The sequence below is a fragment of the Acinonyx jubatus genome, chromosome E2, assembly GCF_027475565.1.
Source record: "Acinonyx jubatus isolate Ajub_Pintada_27869175 chromosome E2, VMU_Ajub_asm_v1.0, whole genome shotgun sequence".
Taxonomy (NCBI): domain Eukaryota; kingdom Metazoa; phylum Chordata; class Mammalia; order Carnivora; family Felidae; genus Acinonyx; species Acinonyx jubatus.
Window position 1 is genome coordinate 39167501 of NC_069396.1, and position 18010 is coordinate 39185510.

The 18010-nt window shown below is 49.9% G+C and overlaps 1 protein-coding gene across 11 annotated transcripts in view; it reads left to right on the forward strand.

The window, feature by feature from the left end:
• Positions 1–18010, forward strand: part of ZNF536 (zinc finger protein 536) — a 434845-nt gene that overhangs the window by 256485 nt on the left and 160350 nt on the right. For 10 of the 11 annotated variants that reach the window (XM_053211368.1, XM_027044877.2, XM_027044879.2 and 7 more), the window contains one exon: positions 17002–17154. The exons of the other annotated variant lie outside the window; for it this stretch is intronic. In XM_053211368.1, coding sequence (XP_053067343.1) covers positions 17002–17154 — 153 coding nt within the window. The remainder of the gene's footprint in view (positions 1–17001; positions 17155–18010) is intronic. 11 annotated transcript variants of the gene reach the window in all.

Here is an 18010-nt window from a genome sequence, read left to right on the forward strand (position 1 = left end):
GTCGTTATTTTCTGTGTGTTTCTTTGGCCCGCCCACATGCACTCTCCTTCACAGCCAAACTCAGCCTCTGAGCTTCCTCATTGGCAGTGTCTCTTGCTGTTGGCACAAAGTAGGATGCCAGCAAGTGCCCCACGAGTGACCACAAGGGCACAGGGCACCCCGCTGGGGGCTCCGTTGATAAAGCCGGCGGGCATCCTTGGGCTCAACCCCACAGCCAGGTTTATGGTGGACGATGCAGAGCAGGTGCCCTAGGGTTGCCTGTCTTTCTGCTCCTTAAAGAATGCCCCAGAAGTAGAAGGAGAACATTCAGAAAAGGACCAAGTTGAGAAGTCTACACAGGACAGAGATGGATCCCCAGAGGGGCAATGGCAGAACAGAAAAGCGGGTTCCATCGACACGGTTGCTGTGGCCTACTTCTCCCAGACAGATGGGGGCCATGTACCTGACTCCCTGCACAATGCAGCAGTCGGCCCCCGACGTCCCGGACGCCTCCCGTGCTGTGTGCCGCAGTGCTCGTGGGCCAGCCCTGTCGTGTCACATGCCCCTGGACCTGTGTCTGTAACACTGTGCCCAGCACGGAGCAGACTCCCTGGGAGTGTTTGTGGCCCAGACAAATTAACGCATATCCAAGCAAATATGGGGTCCACCGAGTGAGCAGGAAATAAAGTCAGAAAGTCTACCATGGTTTCGTCCCTGGGTCCGATCTGCTTTCCTCCCCGAAGAAGCCCTACAAAGAACACCCCAGAGGAGAGAATAGCTGTGTCTTTCACAATGGAAAGGTCAACCAACATGTGTTTATTGAGTGACTCTGTGGGCCAGCCCTTCGCTCAGCTTTGTAGGTGATGACGAGACAGGCAAGCCCACGGGGTGCTCTTGGTAAGCAAGGCTGGAATCTAAACATACAAGAAAAATTGGAGAGCAGGCCCGAGCAGTATGTCATTGTGGAGAAATATCCAGAAAAGGTTCCAGGGGTGGGGGCGTGCCGGGAGACCAGGGACTGAGGCTGGGCAGGAATGCTGGACAAGGCAGGAAGAAGGAGGTTAGACGTTCCCACCTGACAAGATGGGGAAGTCAGGTGTGGTGAGCTCGAGGCCTCCAGGCCGGTGTCCCCTTCGCTCCGGCCAGCTGCCATGTCCCTGGACAGGGTCTTTAAACTTCATGGCTCTCTGGTTCCTTCTTCTCTCTCTCTCTCTCTCTCTCTCTGTTGTCTCTCTTTCTTTCTCTCTCTCATCACTGCCTTTCCTGCTGAGGCCTCTTTGAAATTTGACTAAGGTTGGAGCCCATGTTTGAGCATTTGTGGATGCAATTTGGTATCATAGCAGAGAATCAAAGGATATTTGCTATCACTTTAAAGTATGTTTCTCTCCCTCTTCCTCTGAGCACCTGACCCCACAATCATCGCCGGCTTTGAAATAATAGACCCATCATAATTATGGGAATTAGTCTGGAGGCTTCTGCCGTATTTGCTCAACTGAGGTTACTGAGGCTGTCTTTAGAGGTGGAAAGGGTGTCCGGGACCATCTCGGCTGAGATGGCAGCCACAGGGTGGGGGCAACCAGGTAGGGAGGAAGAGGGAGGGGCCCGCTGGGGAGGAGGCGCCCCCTGCCCAGCCGGAGAACCACTGCTCCTGGGGGCTGCGGACCCAGTGTCGTGAGACAACAGTTTCTCTGGAGAAGCTCAAACGAGGCTACAGGTGAAATGCCCCGAATTTTTTCAACGTTAAAACCAAATTTAGCAAATGAAAACTCTGTGATGAGTGTTTGCAATTTCCATTAGAGTGCCGTCCCCACATTTTCAGAAGCGGAAACAGAGGCCCAGGTGCGGATGAGGACTTGGGTTAGGCCATTCAGGTAGTGGGCCCTTGTGTCCTGTCTGCCTCCGGGTCTACGTCCCCAGCTCTGGTGTCCACAGATGTCAGACCGTTCCATCAGCGTGCTGCCCACACTGCCTGCTTCTTTCCAGAAGCTTCTGCTTGCCCTTGGCCAAGGATGGCTGGCCGCCTCACTGTGGCTTTGAGCCCATGGTGCACAGCCTGATTCAGTCAGCGCTCTGAGCACACAGGACTGAGCACTGCTGTCACAGGCAGCTGGCTCTGTGACCTCCCCTTCCAGGCTGTGGGGCCGCAGCGATGTGGCAGCCCGGGGAAGGAAAGGCTGAAGTTCTTACAGGGGGCGGCTTCAGTGTTCTTATAGGCTTTTAAAGGAATAGAGTGAGAGTTAATGCAGAACTCTTTCTTTGACTTAATTTATTATAATATATGTGGCTAAAATGTAGATCACACTGCTGTTTGGATCTCCGTTTTGATTCCCAAAATTGCAATCATGATAGGTGGATTATAACCGTGCTTTAACATACAGATGAGGAAATGTATTCCTGTGCAATTTTCCCCTAAGGAGAAGTCGAGGATAAGGGGCAGGAGTTTTGAATCACCTTGCAACACTTAGTTGTCTCTCTCGGTTATGGGATAGAAATTAGCATTATAGGACGATGTGTGTTGTGAATGCAGCACTGCTTTGAATATCCGTGTGATAGAGCATCCAAAGGGAACACAGAAAGTGATTTTCCATATTAAAGAAAAAGTCACCAGAATCCGACCTGGCAAAGTAGTGTCGCCTTGTCTAATGGTTATTTATGCAATATATATATATATATATATATATATATATATAGTGCCTACTATGTGCCAGGCACCTTGCTAAAGGCTGGGATTCCACGGGAAACCAGACCGACCAAAGATTTTCTGGGGAAGCGAGCATAGCAGAAAATACCACATGGTGCCCACCAAGGGGTGAGCTGGGAGGGGAACGGGTAAGGGGGTGGGAGGCTGTGAGCACCCAGAGGGCCAGGCTGAGGGAGAGGGGCATCCGGTACGCATCACACAGCCACACAGCTGGGAGAGCAGAGCATTCTTCCCCAGTCAGGTGGTGTTTGCAGAGCACTGGTGTGGTGGGCACCCCCCAAGAACATGTGTCTGGGAAGACTTTTTTCTCAGGCCCCGAAACTCAGCAGAAGTACAAGGGCAGAGCAGACAGCCGGATGCGCGGCCCGGGGGTTTGGACTCAGCTCTCTCCGCCAGCAGTGGTCCGGGGCCGGCACCCACCCAGCCTGCTGCCTGCACCCTGAGATCATGCCCACCCGCCACCTGCACCCCAGAATCTCGGGCAGGGCTCCTGAGAGCCACCAGTCTTTCTGCAGAACAACACCCAGTGTCTGATGTCTGCATGGACGGCTGCTGCGTCCCGGCTGGGGCAGGTGCGGACAGGGAAGGCCTTGGGGCAGGAGAAATTGTGAACAGTCTTGCACAGCAAGCGGGGCAGGTGAGGCTCTGGTGACCAAGCACTGTTCTCCTCTGAGGGAATCAGGCTCTGGCAATAGGAACCTTGCAGTGTCTCGAGGAGAGTGTAGGGGAGCAGCCAGAAGCCCCAAGAGAAGAGATGGGCCCCGGGGGGCAAGGGAGTAGGGACTGGGGCTACAGAGCGGTCAGACTCTCAATGTCTCCCCCTCCCTTGGGTGAGAGCCGGCTGCAGCCTGTCACCTGCCCTCAGTGCTATGCGGGGCAGGTCAACCAGTGAAGAAGTTAAAAGGAAAAGGTCGCTTCCTTTGATTGCACTGTTAGAGAATGGCCGTCCACGCTTCCCAGCACCAGGCGCGCATTCGTGCGCGCTTGCATTCAGTTGCTTAGTATTTACTGAGAACCTATTCTGTGCCAGGAGGTCTTAGAGACACAAAGGTGAGAAAAATAGACCTCATCCCATCCTTCAAAGAATAGACAGTCTAGAAGGAGAGTCAGACATTTGGCAGGTATCACACCAAGTCCCAAGCTCTGTACACATACAAAGCCCCAAGCTCTGGTTGATATTGTGAATGTCACTTTCTGGGGTGATCGGGAAGTCAGAACATCTCCCAAAGGCAGCGACCTTGGAGCTGAACTCTCAAGAATGAGTGGGATTAACCAGGCAAGAAGGTGGTGGGTGGGCCTAGGGTTTGGGGTTTGTGTTTCAGGAAGTGGGATCAGGGTGTGGTGAGTTTCTGAAGTCTGTCCATCGGGAAAAAGGTTCTCGCCTTTCTCCAGGGCCAGAAAGGCTGGCTTGGAATTCTCCTGATGTTCTAGGGATGCCCTGGGCAGACCCAGAGCAGGCCAGGGTGGGGTGGTGTTTTCATGGCCCCCTTGGGCATTGTCAAAGGTAACTTCCCAGCTCAGGTCACACCTGCAGTCCTGGGTCATTTCACAGTGCCCAAAGAACAGCTCTAAGATTCTTTCTGAGTCTTGGCTTGTGCTTTCTCAGGACAGGGCACGGGCTGGTTAGAGGGTCTCTGGGCTGCAGGCTCCTTGCTGTAGTGGGCAGGTGGGGCACAGATATTTAGAGGCAGCTGCCCGTTGCCCTTAACACTGACCATCTTGTGGATGGATGGAGCACAGGGTGGGGAGGCCTGAGCCACCCCAAACGCTGTGTGCTCCTCCCTCCCACCCCCCACTATTCACCTCCAGGGGACATTTGGATTAAGTCCGCCATGTCGAAGAGGTGCACTGAGGACAGGTGTCAAATAAGCTGTAACAAGGGTTAGAGAACGTAGAGGTGATGTGGCCTTGTTCATGCATTCCCCAACCCAGGGGCTGGTGACACTTGGCTCATGGGAAGTGGTCTTCCCAGTTGGGCCATGTGAATCATCCTGGGAATTGCCAGGGGAGGGGAGCCCCATGGTGATTCCACTGTATGGCTCATCACCTGCTGGTTTCTCCTGGTTTTCTGTCATGTGAGTATTTTGGTGCTGGGTGGGGGAGGGGACCGTTAGTTGAGATGGACCAGATGACTTTTCCTCATATTCTCTCATTTGGTTTTGACCAGAGATACTGCCATTAGTCCTGCTTTACAAACAGTATTTGGAGGCTGGGCAGGGCTGGGAAACACTTGCAAGCACAAAGTGGAATCCGGAGCTGGCTATCTCAGAGCCAGTGACTTTCCTACTCTGCCAGGATTTAAGGTGGGTTAAGGCCTTGCAAGCCCACTGTTTCACGAGACGCTCCCGATTCCTTTGTGATAAGTACCATTTTCCAGTTTTACAAACAAGGAGACTAAAGCTTAGGAAGTTTTAGCAGTTTGCTCGGGGTCCCAGAAATGAGAACTGAACTCAGATCTTGGAGTCAAACAGACGTCAGTGTTTCGAGGTGCTGCAGAGCCCAAACTGACCCCTTCAGGCCGGCAGTCTCTACCAGTGACTGGGGGCCTTGCGCCACTCAGCTCTGGCCTGCTGCCCCTCCCCCACAAGCTCCTTGCTCCTGACCCTCCTTCCTGGGGGCTCCTTGGAGGGCACGCTCATGTTACCGAGTCTGTTCCTTGTCCCTGGTCAAGATTCCTTTGGACTCGTCTGTAGGATTCTGAGTCTGGAAAGTTCCCTTTGAGAAATTTGCCAACACTTGATACTTTTATCTGTGATCAAAGGGAGAATGAGCCAGCTTGACCTTCCTGTTAGAAGCCGCTACCCAGGAAGCTGGTTCTCCCCAGAGCTAGGGTCAGTTCATTTATTCACACATCATTCATTGACACACGTGTCGGGTGAGTACTGGTGTGTCACCTACTATGTGCCAGATGTGGTGGAGGAGGAGGAATCACAGCCTTGCTCTCTGCAAGTGACAGGTGAAAAGGAAAGCTGGTGTCAGTGAAAACAAAATCCAGACTCTTCCCCCCCCCCCCCCCCCCCCCCGCCCCCAGCCAGAGATGCTTAGTTGAGGGCCTACCCAAGATGTGACAGGGAGCTATCCAAGGTTTCTAACACGGCCTGATTTGTACTTGAGAGAGGTCACCTATGCGGATGTCAGAGGAAGACAGAAGTTGCCTCTCAGGAACTTTGAGGCTCTTTCCCCATTTCTACAAGGAGGAAACCATGAAAACTTGGCTGAAAGTACCACAGCACGTTTGCGAAAGTCCACTGCCCTTTGGGCAGCAGCCTGGGGCATCCAGACACTGATGGGGAGGGCCATTCCCCAGGGCATCACCTTGGCTTTGTTTTGCCTGCTGGTACCTAGACAATGGACAGGGGGGGGGAGCCTCAGCTCTAGGCTCTACCTTTGGCTCCTCTGCTCTGTGGCCTGAGCCAAGGTGAAAGGTTTTGTCCTTTGGAGATCCACCAGCTGGACAACAGATCTCCGGAAAGATCAATGTGCCGTGATTAGCAGAACTGGATAGATTTTTTTTTTTTTTTTGCTAATTTTTTACATGTCAGCTAAAGTAATGATTACTACCAGGTATTGAAAGGTTCAGGATTTATGCAAAAATGTTTAATTTTGATTCAGTGATAGTGTTTTTCTGATAAAGGTTCTCAAATTAAAAGGGCTAGATAAGTCAGTGCAGCTCAAAATGGCAGTAACTTCAGAGCTGGCAATTGATACTTGTTTTCTACCACTGTTTACTCTTCAATAAAAAATGCATATTTACCATAGCAACCTCCTGATCACGTGATGCCCTATCTTACCCGCTACCCTCTAAAACAGAATAGCTTCTTAAAGAAACACACACGTTCTAATATGTGTGCTTTTCAGATGCCAAAATGTGTTCTTTATAAGGAAGCCCTCTTCCCTGGGATTTGATGCTAATAAACACGTCATCTTTATAGAAATCATTTTGGTCTCGTGTCTTAAATTTTAGGGCGTTCATTCTGCAACTCAAAATAAAATTACTCTTAGAAGACCTTTAGATTATCTGGAGAATTTGCTGGCTATTTGTTGTAACAGAGTCGTAAAAATATATATATGTATTTGTATTTATACATGCATATATATATATTTTGTTTGCTTGTTTGTTTTCAAACGGCAAACATTAGTATCATTTGGAAGGGAGTTTGGTGTCGGTCATAATGACCTGCCACTTCATCTGTGATTAAAGATTGTCATCTATGCGAAGCACAACTACAGCCTGAACTGTTTTTGCTGTTAACTTGGGAGGACTGCCTGGGCCTTCGGAGCTGGGGGAAACTGCTCCAACCCGGACTTGTCAGGAGAGGACCATTCCCCCTTCATCCTGGACCCTGTGCAAGTGTCTAGTTCCATAGCTTAGGGCTAGTGGGGAGGGGAGAGCCCTAAAGCCACAGGTCTCTGCTGTCCCCGCCATGCCGTCCTGGCACAGAACGTGTCCCTTTGGCAACATTCCTGTTAAAAGCTACCATGAATTAGAGCGTATCCTTCAGCAGACACCGTGCTGAATGAATTGTTATGTCTATCCCCGTTTTGCAGATAAGGAAACCAAACCTCAGAGAGGTTTTATGTAATTTGCCCAGAATCACACTTCTAAGAATTGGTGGAACTTGGTTTTGACCCGGAGCCTTTGGACCACAAATCGTTTCTGCTTCATCTGGGATTGAAACTCTTTTTTTTTTTTTTTCCTTTTCTTTTCTTTGTCAGACTTAGGCTAGGAAGGAGACGTAGGGACGAGACAGAGAACGGGGCAGTGTGTAGCTCCTTCCTGCTCAGAACGTTCCTCCGGAGATTTGCCTGGCCTCGCTGTCACTGTTTTTTGGAGCACGCTCTACACTCTGGTTTTCGCCTGGGCCTGGCAGCCACGGACCCTCGTGCCACGGGTCTCTCCGGATGGCACAGCCTTGGGCGTGGAACAGCGTGGCTGTGCGAAACAGAGCTGTGGTCACTTGAGGCTGGGGGCAGGGGTGCGTCTGAACCAGGGCTGGTGGATTTTAAAAATTCCTTTCAGCTGCGCGCAGACCAATCTGAAAAACAAGAACATATTGTGACTCTGTTATGCTCGGAGGCTTTGGGGGAAAATCCGATTGTGAAGTGAGGCAGGGCTCTCCATGGCAAAGTGGCGTTGTGACCTGAAACTCAGAGGAGGAGAATTGCCCGGACCCCATGCCCCGGCCAGCCAATCTGACTGCAGCGTGTCCACGAGCCATTTCATAATTATCCATCATGAATGCCTCCATGCTGCCTTAATAGATTATTTAAAATGGTGCATGTGCCTCGCAAGCAACCTCAAGTCAGCCCCGAACTGTACATACATACAAGCCGGGAGAGGTAATTGCTTATCATGTATCTCTTTGTTCCAGACACTTTTATAAAAGAGTATGTATTATGTATGGTGTGACCTTCAAATGTCAGGAATGTGTTGTGCAATAAACTGTCAATATTTGTGGTTATAAGGTACTAGATGACTTTTACAATAATTGGAACGGCTATATTAAAAGCTTGGATCACTCAGCTGGTTAAAGAGAAAGACACAGGCCAGCGTTCATCAGGGACTTGCCTCCTGCCAACGATTAAATGGAAGATATTGCAAGGTGCTTAAGATGTCTTCTTTGTTTAAAAAAGACTATGGCAAAACATGTCTCCAGGGGAGATGTTATCTCCAAATCATGCCTTCTCCTTTCAGTGTGCTCGATTCCCAAGAGAAAACTCAGCCCCACAAGTTATGGCGACTGACCAAGCGCATTTTAAAAAAGATCAGTCCAGCTGGTTCTCGGTGTCATTTGGGTAAGAATTCCTTGAAACACGCCCAGCGGGCAGACATTTCCTCCAGTCTTCTCCCCACCCCCAGCACCCCCCCCATAAATAAATGAGGGGGCTGTAAATTATCTTAAGAGGGTCTTAAAAGCTATAGTTTTTTTTTTTTAAAGAAAATAAATTACGTAGAAATCTTTTGGGAATTTATGCTTTACTGAAAGTAAAGGCTTCTGTAGTTTTCTTTTTTTGAGAAAGGAGTACTTAATTTAAATGATGGAAAAAGGAAGCCATAACAAATATTTTGCAACAATTACAGCAGTAATTGGGGCATGGATTACTTTAAAAATGTCTGTCTCACTGTACTCTCCTATTGATGAATGTCTCCATGTGTATGGGAGGCTGGTCCTTCTCATGTCAGGGAGAACTTCCTTTTTAGCAAGGAAGCGGGCGAGTGAAATAGTGGATGGTACCTCGGCAATTGCCCCCCATCTTCTAAAAAGCCCACTTGTGGCCTTGCTGATTCTAAGTGTGTGTTTGTGATTCCCTCCACCTGGACGGAGAGGAGATCCCCCAAGGCAGCTTCCTCCAGGAAGCCTTCCGGCATGCCCCTGACCTCCCACCCACCCTGCTGGCATCACACCCCAGCCCCTGAAGGTGCTGAGCCCTCAGGGGCATTTCAGGTATCTTGCTGTTTGGTGCCCTGGGCCAGCTCCTCCTCCTAGGTTACTCAAAGCAGCTTCCCTCTCGCAGTCAGGAACTGATCTTAGCCTCTGAATTTGTTTGCTCGCCTCCTCGGATTCTTTTATTTATTGAAAAATGCATAATTAAAAAAAAAAAAAGTATGTATCAAGCTCCCGCTATGAGCTGACTGCCTGTCACGTTCGGGGACATAATGTCAAACAGCAGTAAATGGCCCATGTTCGCGTGGAACTCGTATTCTGGGGAGGGGACAGGTGGTAAGCAGGTAATACATAGGTCAGTGAGAGTCTGCAAGGGGTGATAGGTAGGTGCTGTGAAGGAACAAACCAGAGAAAGAGGGGGCTGGGGGCTGGGAGGCGTGCAGCCCCCGAACAGCCTGGTCAGAGACGCCTCTCCAAGGAGGTGTCTTTGGGATTCAAGCCTGAATGCGAGTCTCTGTGTGGATTCTGGGGAAAGAATCCCGGGAGGAGGGGCAGCCGGAGCAAAACTCTAAACGGGGCACCAGATAGGGGGGCTTGAGAATAGAAAATGGGGGGGGGGTAGCTGGAGTACATTCAGGAGTGCGATGAGGGCATAGCAGCAGTGGCGGCCACTTGAAAAGGGTGTTGCAGGCCGTGAGAAGGAGTTGAGGGTTATTCTAAAGACCAGTGGAGCCAGGGGCGTGTCCTTACCCTGCACACAACCTGGCTTTTCCCAGGGGCGGCTCCCTGGGCTGTCCCTCCGCCGACTCACTCTCCTGCCTGGTTCTCCTCACCCAGGCCACTTTGTATGTGATCCCACTCTGCACTGCCTCACCCCCAACCATCTCTGGGACGGGTCCCCGCCCCCCACTCCTGACCGGGCCAGAGGGAAGACAGGGGTGTGCGGAGTCCAGAGGGACCCGTCGCCCCGGATGTCTTGCCCTAGGTCGATTCTGTGCGGTCCACACGCTCCCTGTGCATCCACGGTCACAGCCCCCAGGTTGGGGACGAAGGGCACCTGCCGCAGCGGGCCCTGAGGGCCTCGGGAAAGCTGGCAACATGGTTACAGAGGATGTTGTCGACAGCAGCGTCACACAGTGCCAAGGGGAAGAGACCCCATGGGTGGCCCAATCGCCAGCAGTTGTGGGGTGGGGGGGGGGCGTCCTGCACACTCCCCTGCCAGACAATTAGGAAAGGGCTCTGGGCTCAGTAAAACCAGAAACACATTTGGCCCGCAGTGCTTGATTTTGAAGCCCTTGTGTATTTTAAGGGAAATTTAATCCACGTGTTTCTGATTCATTTTCACTTAACTCATCAAAATGTTGCTTTAGAGAAGCTATTTGAGATCCTAGTGTCTTATTTTTTTTTTTCCTCCAAATTTTAGCCTTTTAATGACCTATTTCCCCAATTCCAGAAAGCCGATCTTCCCCAAAGCAAGCGGAGCTCTGTGCTGTTTTGAGTTTGGGTCGAAGGTGAGGAAAGGAACCGGTAGAGAACATTCCACCTTTCCCCTCTCCACCTCTACGCACAGACTTCAGCTCACGAGCCCTGGGCTTGGCTTGCCCGTGAGCCCAGCCCCGGCCCTGGGCCTAAGAGCCCAAGGAGAAGTGGGTGTAGCCTTTCACAAGTGGACATCTTTTTCTAAAATAGCTCTGCATTCAAACAAATACTTTTGCCAGTCCATGTTGATGCCTGTTTAACATGACTATATATGGCGTCATAACAGAGACCTTTGATGAAGCAGAAACACCAGATGAATACTGACTCCAGACATGAGTTTTGTCTCCCAAGAGTTAAATAGAATTGTTGACAGTCATGTCGTGATTTTTATACCAACCACTGATTTAAAATCTTTTTTTTTTTTTTTTTAATTAAATAAAAGGAAGTCTTCACTGAACCAGCAATCTCTACCACAATAATCATTGTCTTCTTTGGGTCTGTTAATTTTAAAGTTTTCAAAATAAGGGAAAGTGTCAAGCTTCCGAGAGGAACTATATATTCCTTCAGACTTTCTCCAAGGTGTTGATTATTTCCTGAAATTATTTCAAAGCACTTGTGTCCGCGGGGCAAAAAAAATTAAGAAAGATGCACTTTTTCAGTGTCCTGCTCACCAACCCCCCCGCCCCTGCCGCCTGACTCCACAAATAGTTTTTTTCTTCATTAATGAAGTGTGAGCCGTGCTTTTGAGATGCTCTTTGCACAAGGCAGACACTCAGAATTAACTGCACAATTCATCTGGGAAAATGTATTTTCTGTGACACAAGAAGTTCCATAGAAATTAAAATGCCATGGCATTTCGTGTTGTAAAATAGTAAGTGCTTAGGTGTCCAGATGGCTACCTTACCTGTGTGAGATTGCTGGGATACCTCTCCCTTCACTGTGTTGGATATAGCACCACCACCACCACCACCACCACCACCATCATCATTTTTTTTAACGGACATGTTTCCAAAATATACTTTTGGCCACGTGAGGCTGCCTCGGCAGGATGGAATGAGAAGTGAGCACACATCCACACTTTGAGAGGAAACCACTGTTTGCTTTCCTTTTTTGGCCTCCCTCTATCCCTGTCAGTCTCCCTGGATCTTGCTCCCTGCCTCGTTCCGTGTGTCGGTGGGACTCCCGGGAGACTGGGACTAAGCCTGGAACAGTTCACAAGGAGATGTGTACTCTTCCTGGTCAGTTCCTGGTGGCCCCTGGCGGCTCTCCAAATCACCATGGCTACAGAACCAAGATGGGTTCTCATCCATGCGATCTGGCGTGGACGGGTTCCCGGCGATCTGGAGACCCAGCGACCTATCGTCTTCTGTTTTGTGATGCTGCCACCTCGACCTTCGTGTTGCAAGGTCACCGTGGCAGGGGGAGAGAGGGAGGAGGTGGCGGCACCCCTCTGCGTCGCCTTCAGCCGTGGGCCAGGACTTTTCACTGGATCTCAGTGCCAAGGAAGTTGGGAAAAGTAGGGGCACGTGGAGTATTTAGGAGCACTTACTATCTTTTTTTATGGTGTTTTCCCTCCCATCTCTCTAAGACCCATCTCTGGTTTCCTATTTGGCATAGGATGAGACTAGACTGGGTGAATGGAAGGCCAAGTGGGTGAAGGCGGCCTGTGGTGGGCTTGGGCATCTTCTGGCACTGCGGGGTTACAGGGTGCTGGAGCAGTCCTCGGGGCCAGATGGAACCAGGGCGGGGGGTGGGCGAAGGGATGTACCTAAGGACGGCCAGGCATCAGGAATGCTGAAGGAAAAGATTCCCTCTCCTGACTCCCAAGTCAGCCTTCTTGACAAACAAGCCTATTTTAAATGTGTACCAAGGAAGCTCAGTGTTTAAAGATAACCTGGGGGGAACCTACCCTTAAGATACAAATTTATGTCGTTACGTTTTTACATTCCGGACATACATACCAGTAAGGTTAAATGTGTAGTGAGGCCCCCGTAAATTCAAATCATATTCGTGGAGAGCAATTTAACCCACTTCAGGGATGGATCCAGACAGCTGCTGATAGTATTTTATGTGTGTTTAGGCTTTAACTTTTGAAAAGTTGTTTGTCTTTCTAAGTATTTGATGCTTTGTCTATCTAGGACTGCCAGTCTGTGGTTCAGTTGAGGAGGAAGATTCTAACAGGACCATGGCCATTTTTAATCGCCCTGGGTCCTCCTTCCTTCCCACCCTCCCTCTGTGAATGCTGGGGAAGGCAATGCACTGTAATGTCACCTTGACCTAGGCCAACCTTGCTGTCCACTTGGAGGATTGGAACACGCAAATGGAACTGGGGGAGGCATGGCTCCTGACCTTGAGATGACAAAATTAGGAAGGTCCTGTCTTGTGTCCCCTCACCCCCAAATAATATACACTTGAAACATAGCTTGGAGTGATTGGGCCCATCTCTTCCTTTTTTTTTTTTTTTCCCCTTCTATTCTTTAATATCAAGGAAAAACAATAGGGGCGCCTGGGTGGCTCAGTCGGTTGAGCATCCAACTTTGGCTCAGGTCATGATCTCGTGGATCGTGAGTTCGGGCCCAACGTTGGGCTCTGTGCTGACAGCTCGGAGCCTGCAGCCTGCTTCAAATTCTGTGTCTCCTCCTCTCTCTCTGCCCCTCGCCTGTTCATACTCTGCCTCTCTCTGCCTCTCAAAAATAAATAAATGTTAAAAAAAAAAAAAAGAAACAACAACAATAACAAAAATGTCCCCACAAGACATAAATCAATTGCATTATAAACAAAAACATACCCATTTTGTCCCAAATAAAGTACAATTTATAATCAAAATTGGTAAATCCAGTTATTAGTTCTAGTGGATCATTTTATTAGATGACTTAATACCGATGTCAGCTTGCAGGAGCAGGAGAAAGCTTGCAGGGTTTCTGAGACCTATTTCAATTCACTTGTTCTAGGTTAAAACTCTGGAAGGGGTGCACGTACAGTCTACGTCCCTCTGGAATATCATTTGTTGCATCCGTGCAAGACATCCACTTCTTATTTAGAGGGGTCAAGAACAGAAGCAGGGGTCCCATGAGTTATTTCTCAGCCATTTTCCGCATCACTTGAGGCCCAGAACCCACCCAGGCTGAAAGTGTGTGAGGTAAGGAGATGGGCTCCCAGCCTGCAGCCAGATGCCCTGCCCCCAGGGACACCCAGCCTTTGGGGGCTGGCAGGACGGACTGGCCATTCTTTCTCGGATGAGCAAGGGGGCATAGATGACAGGTCTGGGGCTGACCTCCGTGCTCACATTCACCTTCCGTTTACCCAAAACAGTTGGAACAAGGGTCTGATCAGAAGGAAAGACATACTGCAGGTTGCAGGAAAAGGACATTTTTTCAAAAGCTGAAACTGTCCGCCAGCGGTCTAAGGAAGGATGACAGATGTAACTCCTACCATGCTTCTTTTTTTCCCTGTTTCCTGGAGAGGCCGGGAAGGCCGGTCTGTCTGTAAGCAGGCCGGGGGACTGCTTCACTATGCAGCTCCGTGGGGCCGCAGGCAAAGCCTCGGGACTCCAGCCTGGGAGTCTTCTAGAAGGACAGCTGACGGTGCTTTTATACTCTGTGTAGAGAAGGAGTCAGAGGGCAGCCCTGGCTTTTCGCTGAGTGAGCCTCTTGGGCTCTTGGGGTGGCCGGGCCGAATTTGGCCTACCGTGCTCACTGGTACCCATCCGGGTTCAGGCGCCCACTCACACACAGGCCCTGTGACGGTGCGACGTGGCCCTCCTTCCTCAGCTGTGGCTGTCCGTGGCTTTCAGCCTCTCCGGACACTTTCTGGGACCACCCACAATGCCCCTTCATCGTAGCTCAGAGTTTGTTTTTCTATTTGGATTAGTCTAAGAGTAAATGCCATAGGCCTTCTGGCCCTCCAAAAAAAAAAAAAAATCATTTCTGTGTAGAGTGAAAATTAGACTCTTAAATCTGCAAAGAAAGCTGTTTATCTTACAAATTTATTCTTTTTATTGGGCCACACATATCCAAGATAGAAAGATAAAAGGCAAACAGATACAGGCCATCACTTAGAGTGACATATAGTGAGGCACCGCTCACCCTCAGCTTCTGTAGAACCTTCCAGAGTGGCGCATGTATTTATCGACGCTGTGCCCTGAGCAAGGACTCACCAAAAGCTACAGTAGAAATATGTCCTCCACGCTCTCTCCCTCCTGTTCCATTGGACAGCTCCACCTTCCACTGCTCACAAAGGCTGGAGGAAGATTCTGGGGAAGGTGTTCATGAGCAGATCTCGGAACATGGGGCTTTGCAGGAATTTAACGTCACAAGTCCACACCTGCCCACTACCTCTGTCCTGAAGCCAACATCCGGGGCACTTAGTTCTGTTTATGATGCAAACTGACAGCTATCAGCCTCCTAACTTAAATAGGGTATGTTAGTTAACTCTGTTGCACAGAGCACTTGGCAGAATCTGAATCAGGCTCTTGGCGATTTTGAGCTGACCTCAGGATGCCACAAAAGGAAAGCCGAGTCACGCTGGGGGGACAAATGCAACGCGTTTGGGATGGGGGGGTGCCTGCGGGAAGGAGAATGGGTAGGAGATGGCATTCCAGGTACTTAAACCTAGGATGTGGTTGGTTGACTTGAAATTGGCATCTGGCCGTTGTTCTCCTGGGCCGTCAGCGAACTGGTGGCCGTGGCCCCTGATTGGCCGTGGCCCCTGATGGGTTGAACCTGTGGGGTGTGAAGCACCCCGCTGTGATGCACTGGGGCATTTGTTTGCCTTGAAGTGATAACACTCTCCTGTGCATTTGCCTTATTCAATAGCAACCTTTCCACATTCATGTGGATGATCAGAAAGCTAGTGCCAGGTGGGTTGAGCTCTAGATGAGGCTGAACATGGTGGTCCTCCCACCATGCAAAATTATGGGAAAAAAAAAAAAGATGCTGGGTAGATAAACCCTTTCAATGGCCCTTTCAAGGAGGGTTGGAGGAGCTGGAGAGAAAGTGGGATCAAAAGTGAGCCTTCAAAGAACTTTGCCAGGGTGACGATATCGTTGTGCATTAGTCCAAACGCAGAGAGGATGCTTGAGGCCAGGGTTTCCACGGTTGCTTGGAGCAGACATCCAAATGAGAATGAAATGTGATTGCCTTCATCTTGTGCATGGCCTATAAGTCTGTCCCTTTTGGCTGTTAGCAGGAAACACCAGGAACGGATGTTGCAGAATAAAAGCAATTTGCATTTTCCATTGCTTGGAAGGTACAAATCTTGTTTATTCTGTTCTCTGCAGAAGTCACAGGTCTGCTTATTATCTCAGAAGGTCCCCTTGTTCCCCTAGTGGATCTACCATGGTGCCTAGAGGGTGAGCTGAGAGCTGCAGTGAGGACCCCGCCAGCCTCAGGAGCTTGCGTTCTCTGCCAGGGGGTCAGCCTCCAGCTCTGCAGGAAGGCCAGAGGAGAGGGCTCCGGTGCCCACCCACCCCCCCGGCCCCCCGGAGATGCAGATTCCCAGCTCCTGCCCTGCTCCCCTGATGTCGCCTCTTTGGCAGTGTGATGTGGGGCCTCGGGTGTTGCGATAACATATCCTCCAACCACTAGATACTTTCACAGTTTTATTTACTATTATGTCCCATCATTTCTGTGCAGAAGGCAGCCGTATGTAAATTCTATTCCATTTTCTAATGGTTTGGGTTACATAACAAATAACAGCAGGAAGGCAAATTTGTATTGATACTTTACAGAGGAAGTTCTCAAGTCACTGCACAAAGATTTAACTGCTCTGCTCGAAGTTTATGGGAGTCTAGCAGCTGAGTTTCTGCACATGACTTTGAATATGTCACTATATGTTTATCATGGGCTAATTGTGGAACTGCATTTTCATACTTTTTCTTCTCCCTTTCATAAGATTACAGCAGCCAGCAGTGGATACAAGACTCGGCAAGGAAGAAATGATCAGTTTTGGATAATTTTCTTTCCTGTCCCAAAATAGCTGTATGTCTGCATGTCTTAGGGACTTGGCCAAGACATATTTTCTTTTCCCCCCTCATCTGTTGCTAGATATAATGCAAATGTGTTGTCGGTCCCATAGTGAGCTCTCCGGCTAGTCCGTATTACAAATTAATCAGATTCAACAAACACCACCATTTTTAAACTTTTGGGAAAAAAAATATTTAATAGGAGCGAAGCGAAAGAAGAAATCAAACCAGCTGCTGACACAGCTGTTTCTTTTCTTGTTTAATTCAGTTCAATATAAAGGTACCATATGCTGCTTAAAATGATGATAGGAAAGATGAAATAATTTAAGAGAATAACAAGAAAATACATGAATTGTCAGCATTCTGTCAGATTGAAAGAATGAAATAGACAGGTGTAGTATTGACACGTTTCACTTTGTGCGGTGTTAGCAGTTTGGGTGCGAACAGCTTCTGACGTGCGGAAGTGATGTGAGAACGTTTCTCCTCCGCTGCAGACCTCGGCGAGGAGGCTGGGAGGGCCGCCGGCGTCCAGCAGCCCGCACTGCTTCGCGACAGGAGCCTGGGCTCGGCCATGAAGGACTGCCCGTACTGTGGGAAAACCTTCCGGACATCCCATCACCTAAAGGTCCACCTGCGGATACACACAGGTGAGACGCGTGGGTGTGGCCGGGTGCGTGGCATCGAGCTGGGGGCCACCACTGTGTCATCACCGGCCCCCGCCGTGCTCTCCGCGGGTCCCCGGGGGACCCTGGCGTCCCGGCTCGGTCCTCCACAGCCAGCCTCCCAGATGACGCGCGGGCCTGTAGACGCCAGTCTCCTGTGGCCCAGGTCTGGGGGGATGATGCTTTGTGGGAGGCCCCGGGACGTCTCGCCGCTGTCTTTAATGAAGCGGGGCCTCTCGTGCCCCTTTCAGGGACCAGGGGCCCTTGGGGTGCAAATGACTGGAGCCCAGCTCAGCTCTGAGTGCGAAGGGAGCTGAGTGTGGCAGCTCCCTGACCACGTTCAGGTGGATGGGCTTTTGGCCCAGCTGGGGTTACGTGCCCACAGCTGGGACCCGACGGATGGCGTCAGCCCCTCACGTTATACAGGCTGGAGCACCACTGCTCTCCGCTGGGTCTGCTCGAGACAGGAAGTGAGGAAACACTTCAGCAAACACTGGAAGTGGCTGCTGGACTGCTCTGGTCATTTCTCCTATTTCCCTGCCATCCTAGCCCCTCGAAAAAATGCGGAATTTTTTTTTGTTTTTTGTCTGTCTGCCTTGTCCCTTGGTCATCTATGTTTTTTTTTTTTTTTCCCTTAGCTTTCTGTTGGTTGTTTGCACATTGCCAATACAAAAAAAAAAAAAAAAATCTATCTGAGATATGGACACCTCCATTTTCTTTGATTTTTCTCCTGACACTTTATCTATTGGAGTATGAGCTGCTTCAGAGGATAGACAAATATGCCATCTATTTTCAAAAATAATTGTGGTCTATTTCCCAAGGAATCAATAAAGCTCAGGGT